The following is a 20,711-nucleotide window of genomic DNA, read 5'->3' on the forward strand; positions in this document are numbered from 1 at the left end:
GACACTTTTTTTTGACACAAACGCTTCTGAACGCCTTGTTTAGAAGTGCTCTGTAGAGTGAGTCAAGAACGCTGGTTTGCTTCAGCATCTCCAGAAATCTGAGTCTGGCTATCAAGAGTTCTTTCCTCCCTGAACACCATTTCAGAGTTGCTGTTTTAAATGGTTGATTGACTGGTGGTTGAGCCAATGCACTGATAGTTACAGGCCCAGAGGGACGGCTTGCGAACACTGACCTGTCCCCTTTTTGAGAAAGCACTCTGGCAAAGACACAAGGCCATTTCCAGTACTGGTTTACAAAGCCTTAGCAGGTACTTGAGGACATCTGAGGGCGATGGTGCTACAGCAGTCGCGTAGTGCTAATGTCGGTGAAGTCCGTTCTGCGAGATGAGCTCTGATCCACTCTTTCCTCCCCCACGGACTGGAATTGGTCAGCAGCCGCAGTAATGACCGACCACTCTCCTCAGAGACACAGCAGGACCTGTTGCTTATGCCGTCCAATCACCACTCATCTGGCCTCTGTTTCGTGGTGTCATAGGCTCTAATCACTTCAGACTGGGAGACGATGCCGTTCTCATCTTGAGAGAAGGCATAGCCGTCTGCAAGTAAGGAAGAACAGGAATCACTTAATGGCCTCATCGGAAATTACCGTCGGTTCTGACTGCCCACCTTTTCCTGGGAGAACCGATACATATTTCCCACCTTCAGAAGCAAAGGGAGCTCGTTTTTTTAACATCCGGAAAAGACACAAGTTCAAGCAGCCTCCACTGTGTAACCGCCTCCACTGTGGCCGCCCCACGGCTGGAAGGGTTCAGAGTCTGCCTGTGGCACTGGATGCAGTTTTAGATTAGGCGGCAAGTGAGTGAGAAGGTTGGAGAGGAGGGAATGTGTGGCGAACAGAGGGATGTATTAATTAGCCTGAGTAAATGATCCTAACGTGAGCACACAGGTGAAAACACCACGCTACACTCTATAAATAGATATATGATCACTTGTTAATTAATGGTACTAGGGAGGAGGAGCTGAGCACACAGAAATTGCCAGTGGTGGAGGAGAGCCTGTTTTTCTGTTTTTTTTTTTTTTTTAAGGTGACATTGTCTTTGGCTCCCAACACACACACACACACACACACACACACACACACACACACACACACACCACTGACGTTTACGTGATCAGAAGGGGATAGGATAGGAGATGACCCCTAAGGGGATCACATCTTTGGAAAAAGCCCCCTGATATATAAAGACCAAAAAGCACTAAACATGGGCACATATAAAGGAAAATAAATTACACGTGGAAACACAAAATAAAAGATATACTACCGACACCAATAAATTCACTCCAGGGCAATATATATAATGTTCTCTTTCAGGTCCTTGCAATGTTAAGAGGGTGAGATACCTAATAACTTCTTCTAACTCTAAATATGCATAAATATTTTTGAAGGGGAAATATATGTTTCCTTGCATCACATGAAAGCTGGAAAGACGCTTGCTAAGTTATTCAAGTAGAAAAGATAACAACACAGGCACTTTTAAGAGTGGAGATTTATCTCACTGTTTCTCTTCAAGATTTAAGGCTGCGAGGAATGTGGAGAGAGCAGAGTTTTAAAATTCACTATTAACCGGGAGATGGTGTCGCCCATGGTTTCGTTAACCAGCCGTTTGCTTTTATGCACCATGTTGTGAAATTTTAAACCATTAATTTTATGGTTAAACATGGTGGAAATTTCAACACACTGGTGTGACGGATGCTGGGGTCCACAGACCACAGCGAGCTTGTTTAGCCGAACCCCCAGTACTCACGGAGCAGGTTCTGTTGTACGGACTCAGAGCGGTACAGGTTCACGTGGCTCTTCTTAAAGACATTCTTGAGCAGCTGTGCCCGCTCCGTGAGGCTGTGGAGCAGACGTAGTGAAGTGTGAAATGCACTGTCAACTCAGGAGCCCCGCACTGTCAACTCAGGAGCCCCGCAGGACTACCAGCAGGCTTAGACCCAACAAAAGCCTGCAGCCTGAACTCTTCTTCTTCTTCTTCTTTTTAAACTCCATTTTCCCAGATAGCAAATGAGATCCTAGGGTGTAGGCTGATTCTTTTGAAGCCATTTCCCTCACAGCTAGGGAGGAGCTTTATCTTTATTAATAATCTAGGGGGAAAAAAGATTTCTTTAACCAGCACCATTACATCTAAATCAAATGGGCACAGAATCTGTTCAACACAAGGGAGAAAAAGTTACCAAATCACCTAAAATCTTGATTGACTCGCTGTTCGTGTTCTAAGTGGGGACTTTTAAAGTTTGAAACAGCTCCTTAGCCATGCTGCATCTTGCTCATGCTTTGATGTACCCTGATACAATGACAGTTTTAGTAACAATAAAGAAAAAAAACCAGAAAGGGCAACATTGTATCCTTTTTTAATCAGAAAAATTCCATTACCACTCCAATATGGTTTAAGTAAGTCAATTTCATCTTAAGACACAAACTGTTTTAGAAAATAATTATGCTAGATAAAGCAACAAGAAAACAAAAAAAGCTATACATGCTTAGCTTTGGCCCTCCACAGAGAGGCCTACAGACACAGTCAGAGGACTGCTTCAAACCACGCTGGGAGAAATCACACACGCTCCCTTCCACTGAGCGCATCACAGGCATCCAAACATTTGCTGCAAAGAGGAATGTGAGCAGTTCAGAGACCTCGCCCCGCCCCCCCCCCCCCCCCCCCCCCCCCGTGCTGTTTCTCTAGTGGCTGCTTTATTCAATGCTCTCTGATAGCAGAGTGCAGCCAGCACAAGAAGGGACAAGGTGGCCGTGTGTGCTGAGGCCAACGGCCCTGCAAGTGTGTTATTAACAACTGGAAACACATCAGCTTTAAAAAAAAATTCCCATTTTGTTCTTTTCCTCACTATATAAGCTTTAGTTAATCTGCTGTAAATTATGTTAGTTCTGCTTTGCCAGTTGTTTTGAAAGCCAGAAATGGAATCATCTGTATCATATACACATGCATAAAAAGAGATCTTCTTCATTGTAGAAATGAGTTACATAGACGTTTAGGCAAAAGTTAAAGGAAAATATTTAGAAATGTTGACATTTGTACTAATCTCCCTCACATAGTTTTTGAAGCTTAGGGATGCTAACCGGGACTTACCAGACATAATTTTTTTTTTTTTTTGTCACTGGGAGTTAGCTGCATCAGAAAGAAGAAAACAAATTTATGGAAAACTCTAGTGGCAGTGCGCTTAGCTTGTAAACCTTGTTTCTGCCACACACAAAGGAGAAAGGGTCATGTCCGGCACACCACTTTTCCTACCCTTCTCTTTAAAGCTTGACCACTACAGACTCCCAGGGCCTGAGCACTAAAGCGGGTAACTGCTTTGGGGAAGCTGAGAGTGAGTGTGAGCGCTGACTGCCCTGGTGTTGTCGGCAGAGTGCTATGGGCAGGGTGTAGGCTCTGGAGTTGGAAGCTGAGTACAGAAGGCTAGGGGACGGCTGGCCGGCCGAGAAGCACTCTGGCTGCTGCTTCCCTGACTGTGTCTTCCAGGTTTCAGGCTGGCCTTCCAATATTTGAATGTCACAACTCCAATATCTAAAGAAGCCTGTGAGCTCTGGGGTTTATCCTCCGTAGCTCGGCGACTGACATACCTAGCGCGATGTTCTTTTTCTTTCTTTCTCATGTGTGGGGTCTTTGTTTGTTGGTTTATTTTGTTTTTTGTTCTGTGTTGTTTTACACAGAGCCTTTCCTGGGAAAGCAGCACACCCATCGGGAAAGGCCTAGGTCTTGGAGTATGACTTCCACTTGATTCTGAGTCTGCTACTTGCTAGCTCAGTCACTGTAGACAAGGTCATCGCACTTATAATGGGAGGACAATACGTGACTCTCTGGCAGACAGGGAGGGTTTAGCCACTTGTTAGCAAAGTGATTGGCACTTAGGAATCACTCAACAAATGCTGGCCCCTCCCACCTCTGTACTCTCCCAGATCCCGGGGATTTTATTAGAAAAAGTACTTTGTAAGGATGGCTTTTTGATGCCTTGGTTTGTACTTAAGCTTGGCCTGGTGGGACAGAACTATGGATACACAGGGGCTGTAATTCCTGATGCCCCCATTCCCCCTCACTGCTAAGGAAACAAGTACGGTTTCATTGCTGCCTTTTTTCTTTTACTGTGTGTTCTCTGCTTTCCTTCTCATGCAGCGGGGTCCCCACCCGGAATCTAAACGCCATCTGCAGTTGGGTGCTTCACAACTTAGGGGTGATGGTGAGCTGGATAGCTCTGCCCTGTTCTACCCTTACCAAACAATTTATCATTTCAAAAGTGATGGCAGTTTTATGTCACCCATGTTTATGGAGACCAAGGTTAACTACTAGATCCCATTATAAAATATGTGGGTAACACGTTAACATAAACAAGTGTACTAACGTTTAGGGCTCTTTATTTATTGTTTTGTTGTTGGATAGCTTTACTCAGTGTGACAGGAAAGAGAGAGAGAAGGAACAAGACACAGCTTTACTAAAACCACATCTAGTACAATTCTTAGGGAGAAGTTTCTCTCGGTCTTTATAGGCTCTTTCATTTACATACCAAGATATGCAAATTCCAAGTTTGTTTAATGCAATCGCGCAGTAACTATCACTTAAACATTGTTGCTTCGTTTCTAACTCATCACAACGTTGCAACTTAGGGATTTTCTGGAGGTGAATGAAAAGGGTTTAAATATAGTATTTCTTTTAGAAACACTGAAATATGTTACTGTTGGTAAAAACTTGTACAGTTAAAGACTGTGCTATCTTAAAGGAATTTTGGTCACCTTTGAAGGGTGGTAAAGTGGCAGTTATTGGTTTGGTGAGCGCTTTAGTTTTTATCAACTTGACATAAACGCAGACATACCCAAGATGAGGGAAATCTCAACCGAGAGACTGCTTCCATTAGACTGGCCTGTGGGCAAGGCTGTGGGGCGTTTTCTTGATTGCTAACTAACAGTGCAGCCTACTGTGGCCTGTGGGCCTGAGCTGGTGGAAAAATCACCCTGAGCTGGTAGGCCTTGACCGTGAGCAAGCCAGAGAAACGCTCCTCCATGGCTTCAGCCTTAGCATCTGCCTTCAGTTCCTACCCTGGCTGCCCCAGACGAGGGACGAGGGACGGAAGCCTGTGAGCTGAAATAAACCCTCTCCTCTACAAGTTGCTTTTGGTGAGTGTTTTTGTTTTTGTTTTTGTTTTTTTTAAATATCACAGCGATGAAAAGCAAACCAGGACAGCTGGCAAACTGTTTTGTTTGGCTCACTGAAACAAATGCCCAGGAAGTAAGCAAGCATTTTGTCGTGAAAGGGTTAATGTACAGTTGTGTTGCTGGGAGAATGGACCGCAACCGTAAGTGGCCTGATCTCTGCCTTGGATGAGGTAGTAGTTATTTCAACCGTTTCACCCTAGTGATGAGTACACTGATGTAAAGCTTTCTCATGGAAAAAAAAAATGTTTAGACTTTACTGAAAAAAAAAAAAAATCAGTGTGCGCATGTGCGCATGTGCGCATGTGGGGGGTGTTGTACTTTTCGTGAACATTATATAGTAGTGTGGTTGTACACCTGTGCGCACGGACATGTGGCGGGACTGACGGCGTGCCAGTTTTGATCATCTTCCTCCTTTACTTTTTGAGGCAGGATCAGCCAGTGAGCTGGAAGTTCACCATTTGGCAGGTGTCTGGCCCAACAGGCGAGCTCTGGGGGAGCTGCCAGTGTCCGGTCTTCGCAGTGCTGTTTACATGCACGCTCTGCCATGCCCCGCTTTTTATGTGTGTTCTAAGGTCTGAACTCAGACCACCGTGAAGGTTTCACGGCAGGCAGGCGCTGTCCTGGCATGCCGTCTTCTAGCCACAGGTCAGCTTTTCTACACGCTCCCTCAGTTCCCACGGAGTATGGTATGTCCTGCCATATTGACATAAAGCCCTGAGCAAAAACTGGAGCATATAATTTCATTTATTAGTTCTAGGACAATGCCTAAATTGCTTTCCACTAGGAAACAATCCCGAGGGGCTGGGAGCAAACCTCATCATGGTCCTCCACAAGCAGCAAATCATCCGCCACTCATAGCCGCCCTAGGGGACGGACGGTGGCAATGGACAAGCTGCGGAAGCCTGAGCTCAGGTCTGTTAGGAGCAGCTCTGCTAGCTAATGCCCACAGCGGAAATGGAGCTGCGAGTCTCACTGACGCTGTTTACCTGCATGTAACAGACACACTACACATACTCCGTTGATATCCAAGAGTTGCTCCGGCCCCCGCCAGGCCCAGGCCTCCCTATAGTCACGTAACACACTTACTATTTGGGTGTGTGTCTGGGCAAGCACCAGTGTGAAGGGCTCAGACTGTCAGGTGTCCTGCTGTGTCACTGTCCACCTCATCCCTCATCCCTTACAGACAGGGTCTCTCACTGAACATGGAAGTAGGCTGACTTTAGTAAGGCCCCAACAATCCTCCAGCCTCCACCTTCCAAAGTGCAGGACTCGCAGGCATGGATGAGCACACGCAGCCTTTTACACGGTGCTGCAGGTTCGAACCCAAGTCCTAAAGCTTGCACGGCAATGCACTTCTCCACTAAGCTGCCTTCCGGGCCTGGCCTCTGGTTTCGGCTGTTATGGTTGTCTGATAAATGTTAGGACGCTACTTGCACACGTTTAGCTTAGGGGGACTGCTCTCCTGGCCTGCTGCTGTCTTCTCCTACAAATCCTTTTCAGCTTTATCCCTCCTCGAGCTGTTTGTTGGCAGGAACACCGTGCCGTCCTTGGTCACCAGAGAGCGGCAAGAGTGCAGGGATGTGCTGGGCCAGGGCTTGGCTCATCCCCGAGGAAAGCTGAGTAGATATTTTATAAAGCAAATGAGCTGCGTGAACTGCAAGGGGGAAATATCTGGAGTATTTTTTTTTAAAAACAGAAACCAGTGGTTATATGGGGGTATACTCCATTTCTTTCTGGTTTAGATTCACCCATTGATTTTTAAAACTTTATTTTGTGTGGATTATGTTTTGTGTGTGTGTGTGTGTGTGTGTGTGTGTGTGTGTGTGTGTGTGTGTGTGCACGCACAGCACCCGTGCTTGCTGTCTTTGGAGGCTGGAAGAAGGCGCGAGAGCCCTTGGAACTAGATTTCCTGGATGGTCTGGAGCTGCCATATGGGTGCTGGGAATCCAAACCAGCTCCTTTGCAAGATCTCCGCCCCTAAGCTCTCTTCCCAGGCCCCCATTGGCTGCTCTTTAGTTGATGGAAAGGGCTACACATCTGTGGGTTCAGAGGATGACTAGGATGCGGACAGCGTCACTTCGGTCCTGGCTGACCGTGAATCGTCAGTAATCGGTAACTGGCAAGGGAGGGGCGGATGCAGGCTTTGCCAACATACGTGCAAATAGGCGACCCGTATTTGAAAGACAGAAACAGTGTCACCAGTGGCCTTTCCCTAGTAATTTCTATTGCACAGCTTTGCTTGGTTTTGTGAATTAGAATGCTGCTCTGCCCTTTGTATCAGAGAGAGAGAGAGAGAGAGAGAGAGAGAGAGAGAGAGAGAGAGAGAGAGAGAGAGAGAGAGAGAGAGAGAGAACGGAAGACAGAGGAGCGCGGGCCCTAGAAAAGGTGCTTTTGTGTGATGGATGCCGTGATGCAGGGTTGGGATCTGGAGCAGGACATCTTCGGTCAGCTGGCCTAGGCTCAAGGCTGACAACATTAGGGATGCAGTCCCTCCCGGCCCCAGGGTTCTTATCTGGAGAGGACCTGTCTGCGCTGGATTGCTGTTGGGGTTCAGTGAGCCCCTGTATACAGACTACAAGGTGAGTGCCCGGATGGCAGGGGTACTCAAGATATGCTGGGGCCACTATGCTCAACACAGAGCCACACGTCAGTGTTTCAAGGGCTGCCCCCACCTAATGAGAAGTAGTAAGAGCTGGAGGCTCCGAGGGCTCTGTGGAGTCTGAAACACCAACCGAGAACCATGCATGGACTGCACTTAGGTCCTCTACACAGATGTAGCTGATGAGCAGCTCGGGGTTCCTGTGGGGCCACTAGTAAGGGAAGCAGCTGTCATTGACATGGCCCCTGTTGCCTGCTCTCTCCCTGACTGCCTTGCCTGGCCACAGCGGAAGAGGACAAATCCAGGACTGGGGCTGGGAATGTGGGGGTGGGGGTGGGGGGCAGGAGGACCGTGGGGGGGGGGGGGGGGGGGAGGGGCTCCTCTTTTCTGAGGAATAGGAGAAGGAGAGAGAAGGGAGAGTGGGACTTGGAGGAGAGGAGGGAGGGAGAGGGCTGAGACCAGGAAGTAAATTGAAAAAAAAAAAAAAAAAGAAAAGAAGAATTGGGAGGCCAGGGCCTCAGTTTCAGCCATCTATTCCACTCTGTCAAAGTGAATAAAAACGCTGAAGCAAGACTGGGGTGACATATTGCAGGATAGAAATATTTCCTATGGATTTTAGACAAAAAATTTTGGTCTGGTTAGTAGGATGAAAAAAAGAAAAAAGTGAATCCCCCAGGGCTATCTTTATACTTATGTTTTCACTGTAGATTGCTTTTAATTGATTTTCTTTTAATAATGTTTTGTATATTTAGTGGATTTATTTGCCTTCTAGCCTTGTGTTTTGGAGGATGTAGTGGTAAGGAAAAAAGCCTGGAAGGTGGAATTCACATTTTAGATGCCCTGTGTCTAGGCTGCTGCCTAAGAGCACACTGAGCAAAAAATGCAAACAGGAAATTCGTCAATAAGTCAAACCGTGATTTTGATTATATCCCGTTAGAACTTATTAATATTGTTTCAAAATAAAAAATTTTCTCTAAAAATTTTATACAATAAACACTTGACACTACGGTGCATATTTTACAATATAGCTTCCAATTCCTTATTTGGCTGTTAGAGATGAGGTCTTACTATGTAACTGAATTTGGCCTCAGATTTCTCCTCCAGCCTCAGGCACCCTAGCGCTGTGACTAAAGGTTGGTGGCATTCTGTCTCCATTATGTCACTCAATCCTTACAGCTGCTTTAAAATAGCCACGTGAGTCCCATTTTATTAATGAAAACAAAACAAAACAAAACAAAAAACCCAAAAAAACCAAGGCACAGTTACATTGTGTCGTCTAAGACAACACACTATTTAGCAGTGACAGATCTGGTTTGAGTCCAAAATCTGTTGATAATCCCACCAGTCCCAAGTGAGATGGTAAAATGTAAGTTTTATAGCTTATTTCCATCCACTAGTAAGAGCAAAATGTAGAATTCTCTTTTGAAAGGACAAATCCAATTTGCTTTGTACCTTTTCCCGAGTACCACTGCACCCGGGTCTTGAGATTTCGCCTCGAGCTCTTGAACTTCATCCACGAGTGTTTTAAAGGCGGTCCTCTTGATGCTGTGGGAGGAAAGGGTTTGCATGGGACTCCTCCTGTGAGGACTACAGACACAGACATGTGGGCATGCACAGCCGTAACCAGAGACAAGCAGAGCTTGCACAAATCTAAAAAGCTAGGGCATTTCTATTTATTGTGTAGGGATAATAATCTTAACAAAACAATTGAGATTTATAATGAGAAACTAGTGACTAAGTAAATACATCATTAACTTTAATAACTATATCGTAGGATAACACATCATTTTAAAACATGACTATTAAGAAAAACTGTAAAGTTTTTGTTGGCTTTATATTTTGTATATGTTTAGAACCAGGGAAGCAAGGGATTTCTTCTCATAGCCTTGCACATGATCTCTAAAGAACATATATTTTCTGATGTGATTTTCTCCAGTCTTTTTTTAATTTTTGAATCACACCTTTCTTCTTTAAAAATAATAAATGTCACTGGTTCCTATTTTGTGAATTTCAGATGTTTAAGAACTACAGAAACCCGCGGGGTGACACGCACGTCTGCTTTTGTGTCTTTAGCCCAATGCCACTCACACTTTGTACAGCACGTCCAGGAGTAAGGACGCCACGGGGATGGAGAGCAAGCCGACCCAGAAGACTCCGGAGCTGAACAGCATGGCGGCCTGCGGACAGCAGCACAAACAGCTGACACCTCCGCAGAGTGGCAGACACAGCACCCACACTCAGCCTCCTCACGCAACTTACGTGAGACAGCCTCGATACTGTTCTACAATATCCTGAACCCAAACCACGTCCTGCTTTTACACACCCTTTTCTTCTCAAGGAGCTGATAGAGAAGTTTCAAACAGGCATCAAAATCTTTTCACATATAAACATATGGATTTAAAAAAATTATTGTTCTCAGTGACATGGAGCGTAAATTTTGGCCTTTTGTAATGAGGGCATCATTATCAGTCTTTCTGAGGAAATAAAATATACTCTGGATTTAAATGAAATCAGAAGGCATGAAATAACTCACAGTGAGAAACAAAATTTAACAGTTGTGGCACACGACGATAAACCTTAAACTTATCAGATTGCAGGTCATTAAAAATCATCCAGATGCATCATGACTATGAAGCGATCAAACTAAGCTATCCATGAAAGTAACAACTTGATTATTTTGGGCAACTGGGTAGACACAATTTTAATTTTGGTTCTATGATTCACGTAAATTTTTATCAGTGTACATCTATTATTGTTAAAGTCAAACCAAACATCTAGTATGTGAAACTCAAATAAAGTTAACTTTAATTATTCCACTGTATTAAATCTTAAATTATGTATCAGAGCCTGTCAGACTATAAAGAAAAATAGTTCTATGACTTAAAAAAGTATTAAGTTCTATTAGTTGTTTGTCACTAAAATAAAATGTCATTGTTGTTGAGTTAGAAGTACATAGAGTTTAAAAAAAAACCATTTTTGTACAGTAAAATATATATTTTGGTTTCATTTCTTTCAGTTGATTCGATTTTCAAGGGCTGCAGTACCTATTGAGTCCACGGACATGCTATTATAATTACAATACAAAGTGGTCAAGTAACACCTGCTCACTTATATCTTGCTACAAATCATACAAGAAGGGTTGATTTGTTGTTGTTATTGTTGTTTGAAACTTGAATTCAACAAAAAATGGATCTAGGTCCAGTCATAATTACAATCCTAGCCAATCAACCCTCATCATAGAGGAAGATAATTAATTTTAAGCTATGACTTGAACTCCTTATACATTCCGACTCTGGAAAGGGTACCAGGAACTACCCCCAGTTTCTCCTACATAAACACAAGCTATTGATATAGACTGCCACTCAAGGATGCGAAGGGTTGGTTTGTTTGTTTTGACAATATGGGGCTGAACATCTTTGCACATTTAAAATAAAAACATGCCATCGTTTAAAAAAAAAACAAACCGGAAAATAAAATCTGCCAGATGAGTTCTGAAGAGCAGCGTCCGTATTCTAGATACCAACAAGTTAAAAAAAAATATCCCCATAAAAGTCACTTTATTTAATAAGCAGAACATGATCTGGGATATGTTTGCTGGCACTCTCAATAGTGAGACCAACAGTAACTATGTGATAGGAAATGCCTGTCAACTCACTGGCCTTTGTCTCCATTCAAGGACGCTTTCTAGTAAGGTAACAGCTATTTAGAAAACAACAACAAAAAACTAAACAAAACAAAAACCCTTGCATATCTTTTTCTTTCTGTGGAAAAGGGTAAGATGAGACGCTAAGTCATATAACTGAAAACGTGTTTCCCTGGTTTACTTTTAATGTACTTTAATGTTGAGGGCAAGAGGAAAAAAAAAAAAAAAAAGACTTCTTCTTGCCTTTGGCCACCGTGTATTAACCTCCAGTTAAACGTCTCTGCTGACAAGAAAACCTTGGATCCCTCAGGCTGCTAATTCTGATCATTGTCATGTTAATGAGGAAGGGGGCGACTACAGCCCGCTATTCAGCAACTAGCCTTTGGCTTTACAAATGAGCAACATGAATTGAAAGAGGAAAAAAAAAAAAACTTTTTCTGAGTCATATCTGAAAGCCTGTCAGATTTTTTTTTTCTTTTGCAGCGTTAATCCAAACCTAAAAGATTTAAAGCTGGCGCTCCCATTTAAGACAGAGTCTCTTTGTATTTTTTTTTTTTTTTTGGATGAAGAGAAGGGAAAAAAAAAAAAAAAAATGAAATCCCACAGAGGTATTTCCTTCCTTTTCTGTACAAGAAAGCTCCCCTCCCTCTGTGGAAGCCAGTTGGTCTCTAACTTTTCACATCTCCCCACTCGCAGGCAGGTCAGCTGGGAAAAGGCAAGCCGTGTGCGGGACAATGCTGCTTACAGGAGAGGCTGTTAGGGGTTGGTCTGGGGCTCCTCCTGAGAGCACTTTGCAAATGGTCCTGAACGTGGGAGATTGGGGGGCAGTGCCAAGTGTCCCTTATCCTCTTCCAGGTCTTGTGAAACCAAGTGGGATCTGCCACAAAAGCGGGTCCCAGAGGGGCTTGCAAAGGCGTTCTATGCACATAGCCTCCCCCCCCGCCCCCCTCCCCGAGGTTGGTACATCGCAGGCCTGCCTGTGGGGAACAAGTAACTGCTTGTCTCCACGGAGGCCACAGGCTCCAGGTGGGACCCCCAGGGCTTCAGAATAAACCAGGGATCACCCTAATGGAAAATACAATCCAGGCAGTGGAAACAGCTCAAGTTTTCACATCAACTTGCAGAAGAAGATTTGAGAAAACATCAGTTTCTTGTGCAACTAGCCCAGTGGCGACACAGGGGCAGTTAAAGGCTTGCTCTCTGACCAGCTGTGGGCACTCGGCATTTCCACACTAGGCAGACGTTCTTCTATACAATGAGCTTGCCCAAGCTCAGCCTTAGAGACGGGAGAACTCAAGTTTGCTGCCTGCCCACAAACCTTTGGCTGCACAGTTCTTGTTGGGCTCTGACTCTGCCACTAGAAAGGCCATCACACAGATGGCTCTCAGGAGAAAAGCATGTTTGAGAGGCCCATATCCCAGCCACAGCAGGTCTGGTGCCACCCAGCCTTTGAATTGGTCTACCAGTGCCCACGGCAGCCACCAAATTCCACAGTAGCTTCCTTCCTCCTATTTCTTTGTTCTTTTGTCTCATTCCCTCCCCCACCCTTTTTAAAAGAGAAAATAATATAAGTCCAAAGGAGCTACAAGTTAATGTTAGCGACAATTTAAGAACTTCCAAGAACTAGGCCTGGGGACTATTCCTCAGCAGACAGACTACTCATGCGCTGTGTGGGAGGACAAGGTTCAAACTACAGCTCCAACAAAAACAAAACGACAAAACCCAAGAAGTGGTGTTGTCTAGATAAGGCATTATATGAGGGCTGCTGTATTTAAAAATAGTGAGGGGGGAAAACACAATCTCCAGAAAGAATAGTTTCACAGAAATGCAGAATTTCCACGTGCTCAGGGGAAGCCAGGGAAACAGTAGAGCATGCTGGAGGTTAAGTCTCAAAGGCGTGCATTCTGTGCTGACATCTGATCATAAAGAGAGAGCCCCTCATCTCCCTGTGAGTGGACAGACAGGCAAGACCAGGCTTCGCGTTCTCAAAAGCTGTAGCAACCAGCAGTGACAGCCGCTCTCTGCAGTTGCACTCACACACGCACGAACACACGCATGCACGCACGCACGCGCACACACACACACACAGTAAATTAAATCAAATTAGACAAAATGCACCATCACAGTTGTGGGGTGTAGAGAGCTGTGGCACAACTGACACTTGTAATAATTCATACACTCCCCTGGAATGTATTATCCTTCAGGAAGAGGATGGCGACAGAAACATTCCTGTTAGCTCACTAATTCGGTAATTCAGTTTCTGTGTCAAATTCCACCCATCTTCTTTGTATGGATTATCATCTCATGAATACGCCTTGTGATCACCAGTTCCACAAGGCCCCAGGGACCCAGTGTGGCGAAGTGACCACAGCCTCTCAGAGGCAAGTGCTTGGCAGCTTTAGCAAGGCATGGAAGCGAAAGAGTAAAGGGCCCACTGAGCGATTTGTCCTTAGCGATGTGTACTGGGCCAACCTTGGAAAGCTTTCCCAAGGTTATGGAATGCGGATATTTGCTGCGAACAGCAACAGTTGGCAACCTGCAGCTGGTTGAGTAGATGCATGTCCCTGTGAGGGGCTGCTCTTTAAGAGACTTGCCCACGGAATGCAGTGAGGTCTTCAGTAGAGAAAAGGGTTACGTGGGACTGTTGTATCTTTAGGGGCATCTAGCCAAGCTGGTCTCTGTCATTCCTAGGTAGGATCCTGGCTGCTTCCCTCCCTTGGCAGCTTGTGTAGCACCTCCGCAGGGAGGAGGGGGAGGCTTTCAGGTCTCATCCAGCTTGGGCCCTCCTGTGTCCAAAGTGCACGAATTCCTCCGCAGTAAGGACTTACCTTCAATGTCTGGGAGGACACCAAAGGGCAACCTCGGCACACTCGGAGGGGATAGCACTGCTAAACTCCTCAGGAAGCACCGGTCTCATGAAATAATCATTAAAACCACAACACCCCGCCCCCCCCCCCAGCCCCCACACAGCTATTGCAGCAGCAGCCTTTAAATTGCAGGTATTTCCTAGGTCTGTTCATAGGAAACCTCTCGGTTCTTCTATGTGGCTTCTCCCCTTTCTGTCCACAGTAGCAGCTGCATATTTCTTTGGAAGAAGTGTTCTATGTGTGGCCATATTCCAATTTCAATCCATCCCACCCAGGGTTTTTTTCCTGCTAGAGATTCCTTTCTCAGCCGCTCAACCTCAGTGGCTGGAATGATTTGGGTCATCGAACCTGAGACAAGAACCTATACTTTGCTACCTTGGAAGCATTGATAACCTTAATATATATATAAATATGTATATAATTAACATCAATTCTGTATACACAGAATGCTAATGTGTCCTTTTTTAGTGTGTCTGCCTCAGATGCTGGGAACATATCAGGCCCCACAGTCAGCAGCCACTGGGCACCCAAGAGCTCTGCTTTGAACTTGCAGACCCTCTAAGGTACCTTTGTAGTTACAGCCTGCAGAATACCACGGTGGTTCCCGAGGCTCGAAGGATGGCACTGAGTGGAGGGTCTGCCACTTGGCACTTTAATCAAAAAGGAATGCCAAGCTCTCGCGAACTTCCACTTAGAGATGTGAAATTCACCGAAACTCTGCTGACTCATGGAGTCTGGCTGAGACCTCCCTTCGGAGAAAAATCTAAAGACAGAAAAAAATATGCCCGCTCTATCATCTGGCATGTACCACCACGAACCGTCTTCCGAACGCTCTCAAACCTGCAATTATATTACAGGATACATAAAACAGGTTTTCCATGACTTAGGAACTACTAACATTTATTTCTCACTTTCTCTGATCCAAATCTGTTTTCTGTGGCTTCTGGTACTCTCTGGAATAGTGTGTAACCCACTGGCAGAGCCACCTGCTGCGGTTTGAAGAAGTGATGCTAATGACATTCTAGAAACTTCCGTGGTGGTCTGGTTCATCCCTAGCTGCCTTTTGAGCTTCACCAGATCGCTCTGCCTTAACAGCACAGAACTGTGAGAGGTTCTCTCCCTTGGGATCTCATTTCTCTCCCTGTCCTGGGGAGCCTCTGGACAATGAAGGTGACAGTGGAACTGAGCAACGATGCCTTCTACAACAACAGCAGGGCCAGGCACTGCCTCCGCTGCTCACACTGTCGGCAGCTTGCATGGGGTCCTCTGTCCGTTTACTCCATGCACACTGGAGCATACCTGTTTGTGAGCTTTGGATCTACTGATGGCCAGTATAGGGCCTGGCCCACAGGCACTCCATAAATCCTGCTGGAGCTGAGCTGAATTGGGCTCTTGTGTAAGGTGAATTATTACTTTCTCCATAAAAATAGACAGGGCGGAACATCCAGAAAATAAGGAGAAGGATGTTTTGGATAAACCCCAATATGTTTGCAATTATTTCCAGCAGGTCTTGATGACTCAGAGGGGGCAAAAACAAAACAAAACAAAACAAAAAACCAGCCCTTAGCTGCTAGGGTAACCATAAGCAAACAAAGAGACATACAGACAAAAGGACAAACAGACAAAGGTCTTAGAAAATATGCGAAGTAGACACCAGCACACAGCACTTCCACTCCTCTTCTGTGGACAATCTGGAGGTGGTGGAAAGGCTGGAAAGGGGTTAAGGTTCCCAGGGCGGATGCTGGAGTGCTGCACAGGAAGCTCTCACACCTCCACTGTCTCACAGAACAGGCGATGTGAAAATAAACCAGTGAGGAAGACGTTCAGAGGAGAAAGGAGGTGCAAGCTGGGACCAGATCAGTTGGGAGTTAGTGTTATCCAAACAGCGAAGCCAGGCACACTGAAAGTGCGACGAAGGAGCACAAAAGTGCCACATAAGAGCACAAAGTGCCACGAAAAAGCACAAAGTGCCACGTAAGAGCGGTCTTCCTGCATGAAATAGAGAATCCTGAGAACTGTGTGCCTCTGAGAGGCCACTTTCTAGGGCTGCAGCTCCCAGAATAGTAAAAAATAATTAGGAATACAATTGTTTTTTTTTTTTTAATTTTTCCTTATGTGCTATTTTAAAAACATAGAAACAACATAAAACGAGGATGGAGTTAGTAACGAAAATAATTTTATTATGAGAAACAGGGATTGAACCCTGTTAGTGGGTAAGCTGTGTAAGAAAGGGGACCTTACCTCAGTGCTCAATTGTCTCACTTTCTAAACAGGAAGGCCACAGACCAGACAAGCCTGCTCTTCCTTCATCGCGAGATGTTCTTTTTCGTACGACAGGCACCTAAATTCTAGCCTAACTGTCCCAGCTTCAAAAACACCCTGAGCATCTGGTCTACCCTGTCCTGCCACTCTTTGTCCCATGACCTTCTGCTCTCTAAAATGATGGCCACTAACTCACCACTCCGAGACATAACTGATGCACTAAGGCCCACCCCTGACCCCTTTATGGAAAAAGAGGGTGCAGAGAAAACTGCTCTACAGAGTACCTGAACTCTGCTGCACGCCGCACCTCTGCTCTTGCTCCATTATCTGGTGGACCACATCTGGCTCACAGTTACAATGGAAAAGCAAGGAGACCATCTATGGGCCGTTCTGTTCTCTGCTTCTTTAAGACAGAGCCTGCAATGAGTTAGACACTTGCTCGGCATTTGAGGGAAAGGTGCTGTAGTTATGAAAAGCAAGGCCACATCTCTTCACGGATCTAAGGTGAATGCCGACTTTAAAGCGTGTGCGGAGGTCCTGAGTCGGGACCGTGTTTGCTGTGCTCACGTCTCTTCTGTATTCCTAGACATGTCTCTCTCTTTTGTTCTGTTTTGTTTTGTTTTTTGGAGACAGGGTTTCACCGTGTAGCCTTGGCTGTCCTGGACTCACTTTGTAGACCAGGCTGGCCTCGAACTCACAGCGATCCGCCTGCCTCTGCCTCCCACATTCTGGGATCACAGGCGTACGCCACTGCGCCCGGCAACATGCCTCTCTTAACAAGAAGGGCTTCCGAGTGTCAACCCACCAGTTGTCTCATTTCCTATCAGGGACAGGGGCGCTATGACCAGTGGCATGGTTTCCTGGATGTGACAGCTACTGTTCTCAGCTCACCCACAGACATCTGATGGAGTTTAGGCGAGTGGATCCCTCCCGGGTACTTGGCTTAACATAGTAAATCTCAGATTAAAAACCCTGCCTCTCCTTAGGAGTCCTAGACTTACACTCAGTAAGTTATTATATTGCTGTCTAGTAATTAAGAGCTGATAGGTGGATAAGGACTATTTTAAGCAGGAAATTCCTCATATGAAGTGTGATTTATGATGTTGGGAATAGGCAACAGCAGAGTTTAGGAAAATCTTATCAGTGTTGCAGTTCATGTGGGTGACACCTAAGGGCCCAACAAAAGTTTTTACTGTTTCTCAGACGGACTTTACGAACCTCAATCAAGAGATCTGAAATTCTGTAAAACACATGCTCTTTCCTTAACTTCAATTTCCTTCAGTAGTTTTATAGATCCCCGAGGCCAGGAAGAGCAGAAACAGATGGCGCTGGGGGTGGGGGCACTTTACAGTGTGTGTCTGCAAAGCCATAATAAATTTAAAAGTTTTTTCCCCCCAGGCCAGCTTCTGGTATTAACCCCAATGTGAAATGACCCTTGATAGAGTTTGATATAGCTGCTTTTCTATTTCCTTTTTTTTTTTTAAAGTCTGGTTTACTATTCATTTTGACGGGAAAATTTTTTTCTTCTGGAAATTCCAAAAAATACCCAGGGCCATTATCTAGACAAGGCTGGAAAGCAGGCTTGTCCATGTTTATAGGGCACAGCGCTTTTCCCCAGGGCCTGCCTCAACCCATAAACTGTTGTACTGGTGTGAAAAAAATACAAGCCAATTCTGAAAAAAAAAAAAAGTCACCTTCTTAAATCACAACCATATTTGTGAGAGGAGAGGAAAACAGCAACATATTTAAACTTGCAGCCAAGCTTGTCACACTGTTTTTTTTTTAAAACTTCCCCAGTTTCTTTGGGTGTGTAGATTACAGCATGGACATCCTGTACTATATGGCTAATATCCACTTATGGGTGAGTACATACCATGTATGCCTTTTGGAGTCTGGGTTAACTCATTCAGGATGATCTTTTCTAAGGGGAGGGGGGAAGAAGTTGGGACCTAGAGGAGAGGAGGGAGGGGCTGAGATAAGGCTATAAAATGAATAAATGAATACATTTAATCAAATAAAAAAGTTTCCTCCAGCTGTCCAACCTCATAGAACCCGTTTTTCCCCACCAGTGTCATCACTCTTTTAAAAAAAGGTATTTCAGTAGTGTGGGGCACCGAGCTATTTGTTAGTCATTGTCATTCGGTCATCGTTGTGGGGAGGGACACAGAATGCGTGTGTTAGAGACACAGTGCAAAGCCACAAAGGAATGTGCCCTTCCCACCAGCGAAGAACCACCAATCTGGAGGCAGCGAAGGGCTAGCTCAGCTCTGACTTGTGGGGACGGTCCTTCTGACAGGTCCACAGGAGAAGAAGCTGTGGGAGCCTGGATAAAACAACCCTGTGGGCACCGACAACGGCAGCCAAGGCCAGCCACCTGCAGACACCACTGGCCACTTCACGTGGGACGCAGAAATAAATATAAAGGCTTTGGTCTATGGCACAGGCACTAAAATGAAGGTTAAGGCCCGACAGCCGATGAGGGTGAGGGATGAGACTGCATGGAGTTGAGAGAAAGGGGAGGGAAGAAATTCAAATGGAACAGGTGATTGGACATGCGGGGGTTATGGCAGCAGGAAGAGGCCGGGTTCCAAGTGCAGCTCCGATTCTTAGGACCCCAGGAGATGACTGGGACACTCTGACTGTGAGGTGTGAGCTAGGACCCACGTCAGAGCGCTGCTGTGGTTCCTCGCTAAGTGAACACCAATGAGCGTTTCTAAGTGTATGTGGGACATGGGGCCCTGCTACATCAGTGAAACCACACAGTGTCTGACCATATGACATGGTATTTCCTGGCTTTTCTTTAAAAAAAAAAAATGAGATTATTAGCTATCACTAATAGCTAATTTGTTATTAAAATAGGTCAAAGGCTAGGATATGAAGATTGGATTTTGTGTGTGTGTGTAAATGTTTATGTAGTTATGTACACGTGCCTAGGTGTGTATATCTGAGAGATAACTTGTGTGTGAGAGAAATAAGCTTAAGTGTTATTTCTTTGGCAGTGTCCACCTTGGCTTTTGAGACAGGATCTCTCTTTGGTCTGGAGCTCATCCAGTGTTGGGTTTATAATCACGGAATTATATCACGCCACACCTGGCTTTTAAAAACCTAAGCAGGCAAGCAGGCAAGAAAGCAAGCAAGCAACCAACCAAAAACCCCTTGGGTTTGGGGACTGAACTCGGGTTCTTATGCGTGGCAAGCACTTTACTGGCTGTTTCCGCCGCCATGGTGAAGGTGAGGTTTCTATAGAGGAGCCGAAGAGAGGTGGGTGCTGGGCCCATGTGGTTAGAGCTCCAGGCTCTTCCAATGGCTTTTTGTCTGACTATGAGCAGAAGCCTCAGGGTTCCATGGGAGTTCTGGCTGGTGGTACCCTTATCTGCTGCACTTCTCTGTCCATGTGCACCCACTTGTTTACCTATTGTCTTTCTCCTTCTACCAGAGAAGTCAGTGGAATGAGAGCGTGACTTCTGTCCTTCCTGAATCCAGTGCCTAGAACAGTGGCTGACACACAAGAATCCCAGTAGCCATTTTTCACACTCACTGGCTGTGTGAGTCTTAGAGAGGTACGTGAGGGAAAGCTAGTGTTTAACAGCACTGGGGTGACTAGTGTTATGGCACTTCCCGGATCTTGGCTGCCTTTCGGAGTAGTTCCTCTCTTCAGTCACTGCCTCTTTAAGGCCACAGAGTTCCTCGGCCTTCAAAGCCTGCCTATGCCATTTTCTGTTCTGTCACCTTAGAGGCTGCCTATATTAAACTTTTTGGCAACTGAAAACACACCTGTGTATAAAATTTAGTCTTGGAAGGAAGTGCTGTGAGAAGGAAAGAATGAGACTGAAGGGCATGTGGACTCCTCTCTGAGCCAGACCCTGGTAACCTCGCTATTGGTGGTGACAGGAAGTTATTACACACTGTCAGGGGCCCTGTGAAACAGCCCTACATTCTGGGTTTGTCCTGGGTGGTATTTCACCATGTGTACTGTACAGCGCCTGTCAAGCCAGCCAGTGTTGCCTGCAGCTACCTACAACAACGCCCTGCCATATATATGCGGCAATGACTTTGTTATGAATAAATAAATAAATAAACAAGATATAAGACGATCAGCCAACTTTTGCTCAGCTGTGA

General features: G+C 45.4%; 1 protein-coding gene across 1 annotated transcript in view; it reads right to left on the reverse strand.

Annotated features, from left to right (window-relative positions):
• Window positions 1-483: 483 nt before the first annotated feature.
• Window positions 484-20,711, reverse strand: part of Atp8a1 (ATPase phospholipid transporting 8A1) — a 187,102-nt gene continuing 166,874 nt past the window's right edge. Inside the window, exons 34-37 of the mRNA XM_051165287.1 lie at window positions 9,909-9,997; window positions 9,273-9,365; window positions 1,806-1,897; window positions 484-596 (exon numbers count right to left, since the gene is read on the reverse strand). Of these exons, the coding sequence (XP_051021244.1) occupies window positions 499-596; window positions 1,806-1,897; window positions 9,273-9,365; window positions 9,909-9,997 (372 nt within the window). The 3' untranslated portion in view covers window positions 484-498. The remainder of the gene's footprint in view (window positions 597-1,805; window positions 1,898-9,272; window positions 9,366-9,908; window positions 9,998-20,711) is intronic.

Source organism: Acomys russatus, chromosome 22 (genome assembly GCF_903995435.1).
Source record: "Acomys russatus chromosome 22, mAcoRus1.1, whole genome shotgun sequence".
In the NCBI taxonomy this organism is placed as follows: domain Eukaryota; kingdom Metazoa; phylum Chordata; class Mammalia; order Rodentia; family Muridae; genus Acomys; species Acomys russatus.